Here is an 18,823-nt window from a genome sequence, read left to right on the forward strand (position 1 = left end):
TAATGAGTTTCCTTTTTATTTTGCTGCTTCAGTGGCATATTTTAAAGACCCTTTGAAAAAAGCCACATTAAAAACCCCACCAAATGCCACAACATGCAAAATTGGATATTGGTTTATTCCAAAACTGCTGATCAGGAAGAGTGGCTCTTCAACACAAAATGTTGCAGTCACTTTATTTAAATGAGTTTGAATTTGCATTGTGATGTGCCATTCTGATTTAGAAAAAAAAAATTAGATTTTCAGATCAAATTGACCCAGCCAGTGAAGCATTAAGAAACTGGCAGGTTTAGTCTGAAAGCCTCATGTTATATCAAACCTGCAGCCGGTGGAAGTCACAGAGCAGCAGTGAGAAAACAACTTTCTCCCTGAAATCTTTCTCTTGTTACCGCGTAAGATTTTTTTGTTCTCACATATTTTCCCCTTCTTCCCGTAGGAGAACGCCCTTTCCAGTGCAATCAGTGTGGAGCCTCCTTCACCCAGAAGGGCAACCTCCTGCGCCACATAAAGCTGCACTCTGGTGAAAAGCCCTTCAAGTGTCACCTGTGTAACTATGCTTGCCGCCGCAGGGATGCCCTCACGGGACACCTGAGGACTCACTCAGGTAAGCAAAGGTTTGGGAATAACCAGGGCTGCTTATCACTACCCTACCCGCGGAGGAGATGGGGGTGGCCACCAATCCTGAGAGCTCTTCTCACCCTGAGTAGCCCCATCTTGGGGTTAACCAAGCTGTGAGCTGGTCACAGCGTGTTAGCAGCAAAGAAATGACTAAACACATGTCACACTCACGACCCTTCACCAGAAGAACTGGGTTTTTTCCCATACTTCTTGGCTGATTCAAAGTTTCTGTATTAGAGTTTCATCTTACGAGCCCTGTGTGAGTAATCCATTTCATAGAAGTACAAACATGACTTAAGTTGATGAATGTTTTAGGGTTAGAGATAATATAAAGTTGAAATACAGTCTTGTATTCATCTTCAGCCTGAGGAGTGAATACTGCCTACACCATTTAGCAGGAGTTATTTGTTGCACATTGTTATTACAAGTACTTTGAAAGAGAGAGTGGGGACAAGGCAGAGGGTGGGAGAAAGAAAGATAATAATCTTCCACAAAAGAGGATGCTCATGGAGTTTTTTAGTGTCTGTCTCAACAGTAATATGGAGATATGAATAAATATTTTTGAATAGCTGCACTTTCCCATTACCATGAACCTCTCATTGTTTGACAGAAGCCACAGTCACATACCTTCTGTGAAGTAAAACCAATTTAGCACATTTAAAGTGCCTTTAAAAGCAGAGTGCCATCTCATCTAGTTCCCCAAGCTAAGCTACAAATGCAAATTGCTATGTGGATGGGAGACTTCCAATACACTTTGCTGGAATTGACACTGGTAATGTTACTTGTGAAAGTTGGTTTTGGGTTCTGGGTGGCAGAAGGGGAGCTCTCAAAGTGATATTTTTGCGCTCCAAAAAATTAGGAAGATTCTTCTCTAGCACATGTATTGAATAATAAGATCCTTAGATTTTCAAAATAATTTCTCTTTGTCCTGTCTTTTCCCAGCCTGATTAAGGAAGGCACATATTTTAAATAGCATTTTGCCTCCCTCTCCTTGTTTTTATTGATTTTCATGGATGCACAATTTGAAACAAGGTTTTCATGTATACCTATATATGAAATCTCACCTAGACACTCCTGGTAAACCCTGAGGATTCTGTAGTTAAAGAGACAATGCCTAAATTATAGATAATGATTAGTTCCTGCAACTGGCAAATTGGCACTGATACATTATAAAACAAGTTGGATGTCTGAATCTGATTTTCCCCTAAGAACCTGTAAATAAAATTCAGAAATTAACCTGTGTAACTATCTAAAATTGTGAAATCACATATAAAGTGACAGTCTTATCATATTAAGACAGAAAATTCAAGTCCAGAAGCACACCGAAAAGTATTGTTGTGAAAAATTCCTTGAACTAGCTCGATCTGGATTGATGTAAAACAGAAAATAAAGTGTCATGCCATTTTTCTTGAATTTCCAGAAGCAGAAAACACACAAAATCTAAGACTGTCTTAAAAGAGTTGAGCTGGTTCTGTTCACCAGAACTGACCTGCGGCCAATCAAGTCCCTCCCTATACCACCAGTTTGTCCACTGGCAGTCTCTGTGCAACTGGACACTACAGAAACCGCTCCCAGACCTTTGAAGGTGTCTCAGTTCCTAACTTGTGTAGATGCTGTTTTTAAAGATTTAATGTCACAGTCTTTATCTGATCTGAATCATCTAAAATCAGTTTGTAGCACCCATAGAATTTGCCTGTTAATGTAAAGATATACGATCAGTTTTCCATTAGTTGTTTTTCACTTAGATTTTTTAAATTGATGAAATCTTCCTTCACCACAGCATGGCTTTATTTTTGGGGCAGGCTTTTTATCTCTTGTCTTTACCATATGCTGTTGAATTCCTCATCTGAATCTCATAATGAATTGTGTTTTCTCCAGTTGGCAAACCCCATAAGTGTGGATACTGTGGTCGCAGTTACAAGCAGCGCAGCTCTTTGGAAGAACATAAAGAACGCTGCCATAACTACCTTCAAACCATGAATCTCTCAAGCAGCATCTATCCAGGTAATAAAAGTGTCTATCTGGGCAATACTGCTGTCCTGTCATAAATGCAGAGAAAGGAGTACAAAAGAATCAGTAGTACCTTTTGTGGCAACTTTTGCTTTGGAGAGTCACACACATCCCCCACATGTGTGATATTGTGTCTTAATTAATTCTTTATTTGATAAATATTTGGCTGGTTTTTCACTTTTTTTTAGCTCAAATAAAATGCCAAGGTACAATTCAAACATGTAGCAAAACACTTACAAGGCCTGGAAAACATCAGTTTGTCATGTCAAGAAAATATGGCTACATCGCCTCACCGCCTTCTCTTGGAAGCCTATATTGCAATACACTTATGGATGTATTTTCAATAAAGACTTAATTCCAGTGTTCTAGTTGGTGCTGCAGAGTTTTCCGCACTGCACATCTCCTCCCCTTCCCAGCCACAGCTTAAAGGGCTTACTTGACCACTGGGACCAGCTCATCTAACAAGGATGAAATATCTGGCTTTGATCTCACTCTGCCAAGCAAGAGAACATGAGGCCAGAGATATTTAATTTAGGCAGTTTGACCTGAGATAGTCCAGAATGGCTAAAAATTTGTTGACAGCTTTCTTCCCAAGCTTCCCTTTGAAAGAAAACTGGGGGGAGGTAAGGACTTGTGTTGAGACTAGTGTAATGATGAAGGTAAAGTCCATTTCTTGGAGAATATCAAAAAACTATACCCAGAAAGAGAGCAAGCAGATATTGGGGCTTGGATTATATTTTCTAACAAAGATCCAGAAGATCTGTAAGGGATTCATCACAGTAATTAGCCATACAAAGTCCTCTTGCTTGTGCAGTTTTAGATGGAGAAGATCCAGTTTCTGTGGTGGAGTTTAAATGCAGCCAGTAAGTTCCATTTCCTGCATACCTTTTTAATCCTGTCAGTATATATTATTTAGTCAAATGAGAAAAAATGGAAAGTTCTCTCTGCCCTTTTTGCATTAATTTAATATTTTATATCTGTACAGAACCAGAATATGTTTTTACATGCTATCAAATAATGTAAAGTATATGCACATAATGATAGCAGTGAATACAACTGAGATGCTTTTGCAGGCAGCATGTTAGAGCAGTTCCCCTTCTAATTTTATTGAGGGGCTGCAGAATATATGAATAGAAAACCTCAATGTAATAATACACAGTAAGGAGAAATACTTATTTCTCAAAGACATGACAGGATTTAGAGCAAATATTCTGGTTTGGGATTTCAGTCTTCAGTGTCTAGCACATGAATTTAAGTGCCTGCACACTGAATTTGAAAATCTGTGTGAATGAGTAGCTGAACTACTACGAAAGTCTTAGTAAGATGAAAGTGATGTCAGGAATCCTAAACTTTAATAAGAAATGAAACACTTTTAGAGACTGACCCTTGTTTATATCAAATCCTGAAAGGAGAGCTTGCACCAGCTTAATACTAAATATCCAATAACTCCATGGGATGAAAACTTGAAGGAATTAAGTAATGCTTTGGAAGAATGACTTCTTCTTATATATACATTTATTTATGTATATTTTCTTGTATATTCTTCTTATATTCTTCTATATTCAATATATTTGACATTATAGGACTGCTTTTGCAAATTACAAAAAAATAAATTAACTAAAAAGTTTAAATCTCATATTGAGCCAAAGACTTCACTCTTAAAGAAATTTAGTCCTCAGTTAAAAAAATCAATTCTATACAGTTCTAAAAAAATGAAATTTTCCTGCATTTTTCCTCATATTTTGCATTATGAAAATGTAGAAAAAACAGTTGAGAATGAGTGGATGCCGTGTGAATTTTACTGTATTCTATCATATAACTAGAAAAACAAGCAGCTATAATATCACTGTTCTTAAACTATTTCAAGGTGTGATGTGGATCTGTTATTATTCAGACCCCTTTTTTCCCCCAATCTCTAAAAACAAAATTCAAAGAATTTGTATAAAAATATCTGCTAGTCCATATGATTTGACATTCTGCCACAGCAAGATTGCTTTTTACAGATTTTTTCAAATACTTTAGGCAGCACACATAGAAAAATTGTCAGTAGAAAGAACCTAAACCTAAACAGCTTGGAAATCTAAAAAATGGAGTTGAGAAAGAACTTAAATAAGGGTAAGATAGAGTAAAAGGGAGTAAGAAGTGGAGCAAGAGATTGTACTTACATTTTTAACTTTTACAAAAAATTGGAACTTGATGAATTGAATTGCAAAATTCTTATTTTAGAGGACTGAAATATCACTGTCCATGGCAAGTTCTTCTCTTAGAGATATTACCTTTAGTTTTGCATTTGAGTTGAGTGGAAGTGCGCTGAAGTCTTACCAGGCTTAAATAAAACAGTAGGAGAAGTAGTTTATGAAGTTTTTAAAAGGTCAATTACAGTTCTTGAGTCACTGTGAGTTTTTTGTTTGAAAAGATGACATGATTTTTTTTCACTTTACAGACACCAAATTATAGAGAAATAGTTATTCATTTGGTTGCAGATTTCAGAGGGTTTCAGTTGCAAGTACTGGGGATTAGTACATGATTCACTTTGCCCTCTTTTTTAAGAAGTTTTAGAAGATTGAAAGTTTAACTGTTAAATACATTACTCACCCGCTCTTGAACTGATTAGAAATGTTATTATATCCTAAACAGATATTTCTTGATAATTTCAACATTTAACTAAATATTCAGTATTTTGTGTCCCTGTTGAATGTCTGCCTTGAAAGATTCTCTGTAAGTCTCTTCCTGAGATGGTACCTGGAAGCCTTGGTCAGCACAAGATGCTGGTGTGTGCTTGTTCAATGATAGCTATGTACCATAAACACCCTTTAGTTTTCTGCACCTTCACGACTAAATTCTTATAATTTCCTGCATTGGTCACAATCTTTAGTGTCATATGGGGCTGGAATATAATTCCATGAAACTCCATATAACTGTCATTGGAACTGGCATTGTCATTGTCACTGTCGCTGTCTCTGCAGTATGTGCTGCTGCAGCAGGGACTCAAGAAACAGTTGTGTACTCCTTAGTTTGGTTGCAGGGTACTGTTGAATGGGAAACTTCACCTGTTCCTCACAGGTATCCATCAGAGCTGATTTCATATATTTCAGGTCTAACAAAATTTTCACAATCATCCTTTTATATGGATGATAAGCTGTGGTATATTCTCAGAATAACATTGGATCACAACAATGTGTTCTCAGCTATTGAGAAACAGCCAGGTATCAGAGTAATGGGTCCTGTGAACCAGTTAATCCAGTGATAAAACAAATTCTCAGCAGGCACAGAAGGAAAAATATAGCAGAGCTGGGCACTTAATTGAAATAACTCAAAGAATCAAAGTGTAAAAATAATCTTTTGCGTCTTCCTTTATTAGCAACCCAAAAGTTCAGGAAAAATGTCCATATCTTAGTAGCAGATAAAAGTAAAATTAACCCCTTTTTCTCCCTTTGACAAACAAACCAAAAAGACCCCAAACCCCACAAACAGAAAGCCTACAGCAAAACAGTTGTGTTGTGATCTCAGTCCATTTGCCTTTCTCTTAGGTGCTGGAAGTCAGAAATACCTTTCCATACCTGTTTCACAGTCATTGTTTTGACAGTGCATTTTCATACATCCCTTTTGTTTCTGCAGGAAAGTACTGAAGTAAAATATACTGAAAATGAAATAGTCTCCTTTTCCTAGAGCCTCACATTAAGCTCCTAATTCTACAGAGTCTCAGCAGCAGCAGGAGGTTGGGAAACAGGTTTGAGTATTGGAAATTAGTGTTCCACTGAAAGTGTGATTTTATCAATTTAAATTGTTAAAGTCTAAAATAGCATCAAGGAAGTACTGAAATATTTGTTATGGGATGAAAGGGGATAGAAACAAGGGTTGGTGTAGCTTGCAAATAGATCTTCCACTGTTGGAGTTGAGAAGTTGATTAATTTTTCCTGCTGAGGAAGCAATTATCATACACTGGGAGAGGTGCAGAAGGACATTGCAGAGGGTTTCACTGGGAGAGTGGAAAGGTGACCTGCTTTGTGTCCAGGATAAAGTTAGGACCTCTTTTATTCACAAAAATGCAGAGTGGCTGTAGAACAAAGGGTGGAGTGATTATGTGACACACAGGCAGAAACCTTGCAGTTGCTATCTCATTTTTGTGTCCTAAATGAGGAAAACATGAGCATGTACATAGATTAACCAGCGTGAGGGAATTTGTTACCGAGAGTCAGAATTGTCCTGTGTGTCATATGCTGAGCTCCTTCATCCAGCTGCTTGGGAGCCAAAAGACATTGACTGACAAATGATAACCTAAGACAACAGTTCCATTAAAATGGAACCTGCCTAACCCTTCTGATGTCATTTGATTTCAGTCATAAAAGACGAAAGTAACCAGAGTGAAATGGCTGAAGACCTGTGCAAGATAGGGTCAGAAAGAGCCCTCGTGCTGGATAGACTAGCAAGTAACGTCGCCAAACGTAAGAGCTCTATGCCTCAGAAATTTGTTGGTAAGAGTTAAACGTTTGCTGTCTCCTAAAAATAAAATAAAACAAAGCCCCCTATAAAAATCACAGCATTTTTACTTTTGCTTTATAATTTTACTTGTTTTGCTAAATTAACAATATGTATCTCTATAGAAGCAGATACAGAGATGTGTTGGAGGGAAAAAAACAACTAAACATCTCCAGCATAAATTTCTGCATGTTTAATTTTTCACATTTGGAGATAAATTTTAAACCTATTTTCTGTGTTTCTAAAAGCTTACAGACCAGATCATTACAAAATCTGAACAGGTTCTTGAAGTTGCCTTGAGAACCTGAAGATAGGAACAAAAGTTTCCCGTTGGGATAGCATTTGATCAAACTTTGAGAGTTATTTTATTGAAATCTTGAATGACATTCAGATCTCGGCATATTGCTGTTTTCGAAAGCATTTGTGACTAGTTGAACGTAGACTGGGTAATATTCTTCACCCTTTGATAAACTCTGTTTATTTTTACAGCCCAAATTGATATGTCTGAAAACAGCACCTAAATGAAACGTAAACTTTGTGTTCATTCTATGAAAAATTCAAAAATTTCATGCGCATTTGCACATAGCAGTTCTTGTCTTAACAATGAAAAATTTGACATTAAGCCTATAAAGTGAAGGCTACACATATTGTTCTGTTTAGTAGGCCTGTGCTAAGGAGGGATTACAGCAGTTTTGTGAGATCCACATACAATATTTTGTCAGTTAGGTAAGGTTATTCTTCAATAAATTAAAACATGGGAGATCAGAGGACAGCATATACTCTCATCTAGTTAGGTTCTTTTTTAAATCTCTGTACGTTTAAAAATATTATTCTATAGGAAACAATCAGATTAAAGTCTCTGAAAGAAAATGCACATTAAGAAGGTCTTCAGTCAAAAGTCAAGGGAAAAAAAAGATCAGTTTATGGGACAGAAAATGCAAATATACTTTCTTCAACAAGGACACAGGGGTGAAAGGAAAATTAGTATTTCCTAGACATAGAAAGGGGAGTTTCAGCTATGTCAGGAGGTGCAACAAAAGGTTTTAAAATAAATTCCAAGGCTTTTTTTCAAGTCCAAATACAACAATTCTAGGAGGTTGTCAAGGATAAGAAATGCTTATGCTTAAAAAAGGGCAAAAGTTGTAGTAGAGATAGATACCAAAAATATATCAGCTATAATATATATGTAAGGCCAATCAGACTAGTTTAGACACTCTAGTAACTGTTTGCATTAGACCAGATAGTAATTCTAGGAAAGCTCCAGGAAGATTAAAAGTGCTTAAATTTAAAAGGTACTAGCAAATATACTATATGTAATGTATCCTTGGGTGTGGACTGGCTATTACATTCTTTTTTTCTCTGTTCGCCCTGAAAAACAATAAAGACAGCCAGTTTAGCTATGAGTTTTAGGAGGGCAGGCTTTCCTGTCAGTTTTTCAGGGTGCAGTGTAGGAAGACAACCTACTGACAGCAGATATTTGTGGAAATTTGCTAGGCTTCAAAAGAAAAAATTATTCTAAAAAGAAAAAATAATGCTCACAAATCGTTTCCTTTCCAATCATCATCTGCTGCTTCATACAATAGAAAAATTCCTGATTAACACAAGGTTTGGCTGGCTGCTGAGGAGAGCTTTTGGGTACTTCACTGCTCCTGTAAATTGTCATGTCCCAATACCTGTGCTGAGTCTCAGGGAGAAGAAGAAAATGGCATCCTTCACATAAAGGAAGGAGTGTCTTCTGCTTCAGTAGTTTTTCTCAAGACTAAATTAATTACCTTTCAAAAATTAGATTGTTCAACAAATCCAGCCACTTACCTGTAACATTCTCTCTGTATTCTGAACTGGAATAGTTCCCAGACCCAAAAGAACTTGGCCATCCAAACCTGAGAGTGAGAACTCCACAAAAAATTGATATATGCTTATAATGTTTAAAAGAACAGGCAGCCAAGAAAGGGAATAAAAAACACTAAGAGAAAGGTGCCCACATGCAGTGAGTGCATTTTTACTGTTTAAGTACCTGCTGCAGAATCCTGAGCAATGCAAACCTTGAAGTGCATCAAGCCATTAGCAGTTTAATTTACTTATGCTCTAATAACCACAGAAATGAGCTATTATTTTTAATGAGTGCAAGTATTACTGTATTTCCTAGATATAGAAATGGTGCCTGCCTTCCCTAACTTTGTGTGTGTTTCAGACACTTTGCTTGGAAACAAATTTTTCTTATGAACACTTGGTTCTCCCAGCACAACTACCAACTAGTTATGCTACATAAAGCAAATACTACCCAAGACACAGATATTAAAATCTTGCTTTCTGAATGCCCAAAATTTTGTTTATAATGAGGACCAGCCCCATTTTTCAGTGGTGTGCAGTGCCTGTGGAATAGGAATGATTTTGGCTTCATTTTTTCCTCCTTGAATAAAGTGTTTATGTTCATGTTAGGAGAGTTTTCCTGTATTTAATTCGAGAGTCTTTTACAATGCCTATTTTGAATCTTAGGCAACTCTGCCTGAAAAGTATAGCATTATAGAGGATAAATCTGGAATTAAAAACAAATGAACCTCAAATTGGCAGAATGATTGGGAAAGAAAACAAGAGGAACTGGAAGCTTGTGTAGCATAGCAGCTAGAAGGTGTCTGTTCCCTACATCCCCTATGGGAACTTATGCAATGCTCAGGGTATTTCTTTCTCTGCTTGCAGAGCATGGAACTGGTATGAAACCATATCTTGTGGGAAATGCAGACCACAGGACTTCCTACACTTTAGCTCCCATCATTGCAAAAGTGTTGTGCTAGAAGGTTTTTGGTCTCTTCACTGACTTTGAATGGTCAATCTGAGCAGAAACTGTGTGGAAAATTGTTGATAAATTAATGTGCAGATCTTCTGGTAAAATTTCCATTCTTCTGTTAGCATTTCTTTTGACAAATTAGGACTTTCCAAGACCTACCAGTAAATTTCATGTTCATCAGGAAATGGTGACAGCACTTCACAGAGATGTTTGTGGCTTTTAGTGTTTCCCAAGATCTGAAGAGCTAGAAAATCCATCCAGACTATCAACAATATGTTATTGGTAGACCATAGGAGCTTGTGAAAATCTTTTACCTCTTTACATTTGCATGAATTTATTAAGGGCCTCGTAATAACTGATGGTTTACACTGTTAGAGAAGACTGCTTAAGTTCATCAAATCAATATCTGCACATTTAAATAGTTTTTCCCACTCCTAACTTTTCTCTTCTATATTTTGCTATCTGTACAGTAATTTGGGGGAAATTGTAGTGAACCTCAATGTTCAATGCTGGGGTATCCAGCTAAATATACTGTCAAGGTATGCTATTAGCGCAGTCTGATTAAAAAAAATATAGATAGATTTACCCCTTACTCAAGGCATCCCATCAGAATTAAAGTTACCAAAAACAAGTAATCTTGTTCCAGCTAAGGCTTTCTCCCTTGTAGGAAAAATATGCTCCAAATACAAATGTGCTTAAATTTTTTCCATGATTCTTGGTTTCTCCTGTATACAGCAACTTTTTGACACAAAATATTTAGGGACATGGGTAGCTTCTGGTAATGTGTCTAATGTGGCTTATGGTAGGTGTGTGGGGATGGAGGCAATATGAAAAATAAAGTTTTTATTGATTTTTCTCCAAAATGACATATATATGACCACATTGCTGATATAGATTATTTCTAAGAAACTGAAGGTCTGAAACTAAACCATCCAACTTCCAGTCTAAGATTGTAATACTTTATGTAAAAATATTGATAATGTGCATCATGCTCTGAAGCATCGGGCCAAGCTTGCTGTGGCTGTGAGGGCACACTGGCTTCAGCAGCCACAAAGGCAGTGAGTGCCTCTGCTCATTGTAGAGGCAGATGCAGGACACCAGTAAGAAAGGAGAAAGATATGACAAAGGATTAGATCTCTAGCTCCCAGGAGTCCCTGTATAATTATTTCCAGTATTTCTTTCATCCATTTGCTTTTCCAAAACCCTCAAATTATTTTGCACGCTGAAAAGACCACCAACCCAGCACTTTTCTGAGCAGCTGTATTAGAGAACCCTGAATACCTTAAGTGGATTTCAGAGGTGGATTTGGTCAACTGTCCTCTTCCCTGTTTTCTTAATCCATGACGTTAATTTCCTTAATCATGTAGAAATCAGCCCTCTAACTCCTCGCTGTTTTGCACTGCAGGTGACAAATGCTTGCCTGATCTGCCATACGATGCCAGCATCAACTACGAGAAGGAGAACGAGCTGATGCAGACACACGTGATCGACCAGGCCATCAACAACGCCATCAGCTACCTGGGGGCAGAGTCCCTGCGCCCCCTCGTCCAGACACCGCCGGGCGGCTCTGAGGGAGTGCCCGTCATCAGCCCCATGTACCAGCTCCACAAACCTCTTGGGGACAATCAGATTCGCTCCAACCTCCCTCAGGACAGCGCAGTGGAAAACTTGTTGCTGCTTTCCAAAGCCAAGTCTGTCTCCTCGGAACGAGATGTCTCTCCCAGCAACAGCTGCCAAGACTCAACAGATACAGAGAGCAATAATGAGGAGCGCAGTGGTTTGATCTACCTGACAAACCACATAGGTGCCCATGCAAGAAATGGCATCTCTATAAAAGAAGAAAACAGGCAATACGACGTCTTGAGAGCAGGCACTGACAATTCCCAGGATGCTTTCAAAGTGATCAGCAGCAATGGGGAGCAAGTAAGGGTTTACAAGTGTGAACACTGTCGAGTCCTTTTCTTGGATCACGTGATGTATACAATCCATATGGGCTGCCACGGGTTCCGTGATCCTTTTGAATGCAACATGTGTGGCTACCACAGCCAGGACAGGTACGAATTCTCTTCCCACATAACTCGAGGGGAGCACCGTTTCCACATGGGCTAAAACACTGGCACAGATCAAGCCTCAACAGCTGCGTTACTGGAGCTGCACGAGCCATGACAGCAACAAAGCAAAAGTCAGCTGGACAGTAAAAGTCACAAGAGAATCATAAGTTCAGCAATGTTCTCCCACAAGAACAGGGATTTCATTTTGGTAGCATGCATTGCAACTCAGTTTTCTAAAATGAGTTTTTACTGAAAATGTTTGATCACCAAAAACCTTTAGTAATGTAAGTAGTTTTTGTAGTCACATAGCTGAGAGCCCTTCCCTGAACTGATGCTTCTTGCAAGCCCCCCTTGCCAGAACTCTTAACCACGTGCAGAGTGCTCCACACAATGAGGACACAACAGGCAGCAGCAGCCAGGCTTTCTCTCTTAGCACCCTGAGCCCAGGGCTCTTCTACCAGATGTGTGATTTTTTTTGATTTCCAGTATTATTTGACTACTTTAAGAAGATTGAACTCAACTAAAGATGGATGGACCCATTTCAGATGACTTCACCAACAGCTGGGCTGGGATGGGACCCCCTCAGCCAGAAGGTTCTGAGCTGCTTTGGTGGTAAGAAGAACATTTCCACGTGCAAGGGTGCTACTGGTATTGATAGCACAACATGCCATGTTTGTGTCACTAGGCAGGCAAGCAGGAATGCAAATGATAGAAGAAACACCCTTGTAATATACTCTGTGAAGTATGAATTGCATTTAATGTATAGAAAAAGGGTATTGTTGGCTCTTCTTTGAATAAATATTTTCTCTTCCTATCTAATAAACCCCCACTTTTTGTTAAGCAACCCCTCCTTACTCTTCATATAAAAGTTACAATGTATTTAATTTTTTTTCTCTTCAAAGTTTTAGTTATTTAGAAGAGTATGATGTACAGTTGAGAAAGTAGGATAAGTATTTGTGTGGGGAGTCTCCTTAAGCACATTTTTCATCCTTTTAAACTGTCTGGAAAATATCCAAATGTCCCTCTCTTAGATACAAAAAATCCCATTTTGCTGGCACAGAAGATGTCCTCTTGTAAATTCTGTGGCTCTACTCATAAGTGTTGCACTTGATTATTTTTAAAGCACTGAGATTAATTAAACCAGCCAGTCAAAATTTGCAGCCGTCTTCTTTTTTCCTGGCATTTGCCATATAGTGAGGGACCGAGACCCACAAAGTTGTGATGACCATTTACTTTCTATCCAACCAGTCATTTCACTAAGTGCTTTACTTTTACTTCAGTGGAACTAATCTTAAGATATAAAATACTGGGTTTTGCAGAATGGAGACCAGAGGCTGCAGCATTTTGCAGAATGCAGAAAAGTCCACCAAAATCTTTCTCCATGGTGAGTTCTGCTGCAGGTACTATAGTTGCAGATAGAATCAAAACTTTATGACAAATAGATTTTAACTCCATACACATCTGATAAAAAAACTTTTTTTAAAAGCTTCTACTTAGCTTTCTCTTCCAATAGTTCATTTCTCTCCCTGAACACCCCCATGCTTTAAGACTGGGCAAAAATAATTTTTTTGCAGCTGCATAAAAATCTGTCACTGGTGCTGCAATATTTTCTGGGAAACATTCATAAAAAACCCTATCTTATTAACTTAATGTTGAAAATACTTCCACTCTGCATAAGGAATGAATATTTTACAGTAAACACCATTAAATACCCAACAAGACTAGCAGTCTTGTCATATATTTACAGATTTTCCATTCACAAGTGCATGCAAGCACATGTATTTACTATAAAACAGATTTGATGGGACCATGAACTGCTTGTACATGGGCCAGTGTGGCCTGATACTACATTTGCAGCTATATTTGATAAACATTTCCTATATACACATACCATTACAGGCATGCCGAGTTCCTTCTTCTGCTTTCAGTTTGGCAGGTGTAGGTCAGGAGCAACAACAGTGGAGCTGAGGAAGGACACTGATAAAAACATGAATCACAAATGTGTGCTTACACAACCTCCAGCTTTGGCTGTTCATGCAGCTGTGAGGCCCTTGCTTCACTGGACACGTGGGCACGGTGGTGTTTTTACACTGAACCTGCAGGAGAGCCTGACAATGTGGTGGCTTTGTCAGCAGAGTGAATGCTGTGCAGGAATGCCCACAGACCAGTGCATCCTCAGCAGGGAAAGCACATTGCTAGTACATGTTATCCCCCAAAATGAGCAGTGTTAACTACAGACCCAAAGGTGATCGTCTCTATTCCCACGTTAGAACTCAGTTGCCTTGAGGGATTTTATTGATGCCCTCTACTCCTGTATCATAACTCAGCTGGGAGGTTGTTGCTTGTTGCCTTCCAGCACAAGAGGTTGTACAGGGGGTGGGCACAAGGAATCCCTGGCCACTTTCAAGCCCCAGCCATGGTCTTGTCATCAATACCTGCTACACATTCAGCTCCAATTCACCTGGCAGTAAGGTGTTACCAAATATTTTGCATTAGGAATGATCTGAAGAGGACTTTCCGGGGATTAATTTACATGGATGAGTTTCCTAAATTTTAACCTTTCTTTAAGTACAGATGGAATGGGTTCAGTTTTCATAGCTGGCAGAGTTACATTCAGCTGTTCTTACCCCTCTCCAATTTTGACTGATGCCAAACGAGAGGGTACAAAGCAATTTCTGGGCCCTGCTGCAATGTCCTGTGTGAGATGAGATATTGGCTGTACAGAAATGTTCTGCTTTTATTACTCTTAGACCTCTTTCCTGTTCTTCTTAGGTTTAGGTCACTATGTACCCCATGCCATATTTTTTTCCACCTTTCATTTTAAGACTCCCCCAGCTATACAGGGGAGGGGGACAGCAGCTCACTCAGGTGGTTTTGTTTTTTTGCTTTTACCAAAAACCAGCACAAATAAAGCCACGTGCATGAACTGTGCAAACAAGCACAGCTCCAGCGGAGTTCGAGTGTGCCTCAAACACAGCTTGGAGAGGTGATTTCTGATTCCTGGGTAGGTTTGCTACCTTCACCACATCTCTGTGCACACACACGTGTCTCAGTCCCTGTGTCTCTCCTCCTGTCCACATGCACATGCCCTCTCTGTGGCTTTGTGTATCATTAATATTTTATATACATTTGTATGTGTATATGTATCTAAAATGGTTGGTATGACATGATGGTGATGCACTGTCACTCACAGTGGGTTTGTTTCCTGACTCTGGAGTTTTCCTATTTATACTATAACAGAATATGTTGATGTTGTATAATAAACAGTACAGTAGTATAAGTAAGCATATTAAGACACAGTGTACCAGGGCATAGTCTAAAGGCAGAGCAAGTGGCATTCTCTGTTCACTAAAGGGCTTTTTTAGTTTTGCTTTTTTCCAGTGTTTTTCTCTTTTGCACAAAATCATCCTCATTTTGTTTAGGAACAAGTGGTTCAGTAATTTTATTTATGAACATATGCAAGAATGGCATGGAAATAGGATGTTGTGTCTGTGTTCATTGAAACAAACTGTGCCCTCAGAAAAGTTTAGTGAATTCTTCTTTTTTGCTCTTTTTTTGCTATAGTGCAATACCCTGATATGGCTTAGTTGACCTTTAAAAGGAGTAAATATGTGAGTGGTTTTAAGTTTATATCTGTTTTAAAAAAGTAAAAAGTAATTGCGCCCCATTCTTCCCCAGGCACTGCCTTTTCTAATGGAAAAAGTTGTATTTACACCTTTTTTTTTTTTTTTTTTGCTGTGGTTTTATATTGTAACTTCATTTTCTTTGAGAATATTGTATTTAAAAAAAGCAATTTCATAAAAATTGGAAATATTATTAAATTATGTCTGCAAACTGAGATGTATCTTTTGAGACGAGAGAACGAGATAAAAACCCCAAGCCCCAGAATATTTTTGTCACTCTCCTCATGGGTGAAGGAGGCACTGGGCTCAGCTGGAGGCTCTGTGTCTGTGGGTGTTGACTGTGTGGGAGGGGACACAGAGTAAGGTGAGGTGCAGATAGACAGAGCCCCATGGGGATTCCATCATGCTGTCCCTGCACCATGGAAAGTCCATCCATGTTTTCCCGGCACCATGGTGAGTCCATCCGTGCTGGCCTTGCAATCCAAACTCTGTGGCCAAAAAAGCCAGGCTGTGTCACCACCCTGCGCGTGAGGCAGCCTTGCTCAGCCAGCTCCAGGTCCTGAACACCTGCTCTCCAGAGTGTCCCTGCCCATCCCAATCTCCCAGGTCCTGCAAGCAGCCCACTGCTGAGAAGTGCTTCCCCTCCAGCCCTCTCCTCACCCCCTTCCCTCCCACCAGCCAGATGGAGTCATTACAGAACACAATTACTTCTGCATGCAGAGTCATGGTAATTCAAAATAAAACACAGAGAAATTATTTCTACTATTTGCCATAACAAAGGTGATTTCTCTGCGGGTGTCCCTCTTTGTTCAGATTCCAGCACAGTAAATTTCACATCACATATTTAATACAAACTAGGATCAGTGTTTTTCTCAGAAAAGGCACCATTTATAAAGTTTCAGAAATATTTCCATTTGTTAAATAGCATAATTTTGAACAGAGGTTTTTAAAAAAAGAAAAAACAATCTCAAAACAAGCGCTTATGATATTGCAATTAATTATTTTACAGGTTCCCAAAATCTAAATTTTCCTTAAGTTCCTTAAGTTTTTGTGGTATAGTTTCATTATAAACTATGACTACATAATATATGAAGGAACTAACATCCTAGTTTCTTTGTTCCCCATCATAGCTGGTTCTCAGTAAATGAAACTACAGATTTCTGTTTCATCTGGTGACTTTTCTCCAAAACAAATATGTTCTGTTTAATAATAATAATAATAAACACAAAAAATAGACCAAATTTACTGTTCTCAAGCAGTGTTATTAAATCCTTTAGCTAGAGAAATCCACAGATTTAAATGCAAGTTTTTGTTCCTAAAAATCTATTCTGGGTCTCTTATCTATTATGTTTCAAAGACTTCCGTCAAATCAACACATTTATATTTTTTCCTACTCCAGTAGCTTGATTAAATTACATCAGAAACTGTGGCAGGTGCCAAGATACAAATTGTTAACACAGACAAAACCTACAGCTAGCAGGAGTGAGTAGTTTCAGCCTCAAGTGCTCAGACCAGCTTCCCAATCCGTACATAGCCATCAAAACACCAAAACAGCATTAACCTCTGCTCAACAAACAGTGGGTTTGAAATCAAGAAATACACTAAAACACACATGAATATTTTAGAGATAGCAAAATGAGAACTCAGAGCCAGACCTGGAGCACATGGATCCTGTGTGTGTGTGTGTGTCTGTGTGTGTGTCTGTGTGTGTGTGTCTGTGTCTGTGTGTGTGTGTCTGTGTGTGTGTGAGAATCACTCAACATTATACTAAGGGGAAAGGAGTTAGAAATGCTCCTGACTTTGCCAGTACACTGAGTACATTGCACTGCTTTTATCAGCTTGTCAAAAAGATGGTCAAAAAGAAAGGCAAACTTTCACTAAAAGCTTCATGTTTCACCAGCAGCACCAGCAATTTGAAAACTGAAAATGTGTCAACTGGAAAAGCAAAATATTTGATTTCTGAACAAACTGTTCATGCCTGTCTTGTGGGTCAAATCTCCAGGGCATCCTTCCCTGCTGTGGGCCATCCAGGCTCTGTCCACTAGCATGAAACACAGGAAGCTTCTTATGTGGAAGGAAAATTTTACATGAGAACTAATTTTGGTCAAAATGCATCATGAAAGAAAGAAAAATTCCTTACATCTGGCCTGTGGAAGGCAAAAGAAGTCTTAATCTTAACAGACATCCAAATTGGGACATCCATTATCCCAATTTCTAAATTTTAATGCTTTATTTTGGCCACACAGACTTTGACTTTTTGGGGCTGCTGAATTGAAGTCACTGGCAGCAGCAGACAGGGATTTCTGAAATCCTGCTGTAATGGCCAGTAGATGGGCGTACAGAAAACAGGAAGGACAAAAATTTGCCAAGTTTCGCTGAAAGTGGGATAGCTGGAAGTGAGAAATCCAAAGCCAGGCTTCAGACAGCAGGAGTTAATCACATTTAAACAAAAAAAGGCTGCAAAAGCATCACTGAAACCCTGCTCTTGCCAAATGAACAGATCCCTGTTAACTGCAGCAACATTTCTGCTGCATTTATTGTTACAATTTTTTTTTTTTCTTTTCATATAGAGAAAGGTCTCACTGCTTCAAAGCCATCCCAGGACATGGAACAGTTCCTGGTTTTATCTGTCCTGACCACACATATGAAACATGTGAATGATAGAGGGCAGCTGCTGCTGTTCCTGCCGCTGGTGGCGGCTGCAAATCACACAAACCAACGCCTTCCTGTCCCTCGGGAGAGAAGTGAAGGTTCTGGTTTATGAGCAGTTAGAGAATAAAAAAAGAAAAAAAAAAAGTAGAAAAAAAATCTACACCTTGCAGCAGACAGTGAGGCAGGGGCTGGTGGGGGTGAGGAAGTTAATCAGCCCCAGGCAGGCTGTTCGGGATGAGGCCAAACAGATGGCTCGTCCCCGAAAGGGCAAAACGGGAAGCAGATGTGGCCACCGCTTCTCCCCATGCATAACTGGGAACCAGCCGGTTGGTGAGGAACTTTGCATAACAAGGATAATTTGGTATCAAAACTGTCCCTAGAAGTGATCTGAATGGATCTGGGCACAGTTGACAGTTTTCACTTCTTGTTTCCCACTCAAGGTTCAACCAGATTAAATCTTAAATGTGACCTGACTGCTTGCCTGGGGTTGCTCTCAGCTCTCTTCTAGGGAAACCTCTGGTGGGAGTCCTCAGGTCTCCACTGAAGCTTTCAGGACTAAAACCCTGCTCTCTGTTCAGTCAGTTGACATTTTAGTGACCAATTTCAGC

At 39.0% G+C, this 18,823-nt stretch overlaps 1 protein-coding gene across 14 annotated transcripts in view; it reads left to right on the forward strand.

Annotated features, from left to right (window-relative positions):
* The window catches only part of IKZF1 (IKAROS family zinc finger 1), a 52,910-nt gene extending 40,840 nt beyond the window's left edge, over nucleotides 1-12,070 (forward strand). For 3 of the 14 annotated variants that reach the window (XM_058027632.1, XM_058027641.1, XM_058027669.1), the window contains 4 exons: nucleotides 434-601; nucleotides 2,494-2,619; nucleotides 6,966-7,100; nucleotides 11,295-12,070. In XM_058027632.1, coding sequence (XP_057883615.1) covers nucleotides 434-601; nucleotides 2,494-2,619; nucleotides 6,966-7,100; nucleotides 11,295-11,998 — 1,133 coding nt within the window. In that variant the 3' untranslated portion in view covers nucleotides 11,999-12,070. The remainder of the gene's footprint in view (nucleotides 1-433; nucleotides 602-2,493; nucleotides 2,620-6,965; nucleotides 7,101-11,294) is intronic. The other 11 variants (XM_058027651.1, XM_058027689.1, XM_058027700.1 and 8 more) reach the window with 9 other exon arrangements.
* The last annotated feature ends 6,753 nt before the right edge of the window (nucleotides 12,071-18,823 follow it).

This window comes from Melospiza georgiana, chromosome 1 (genome assembly GCF_028018845.1).
Source record: "Melospiza georgiana isolate bMelGeo1 chromosome 1, bMelGeo1.pri, whole genome shotgun sequence".
Classification (NCBI taxonomy): domain Eukaryota; kingdom Metazoa; phylum Chordata; class Aves; order Passeriformes; family Passerellidae; genus Melospiza; species Melospiza georgiana.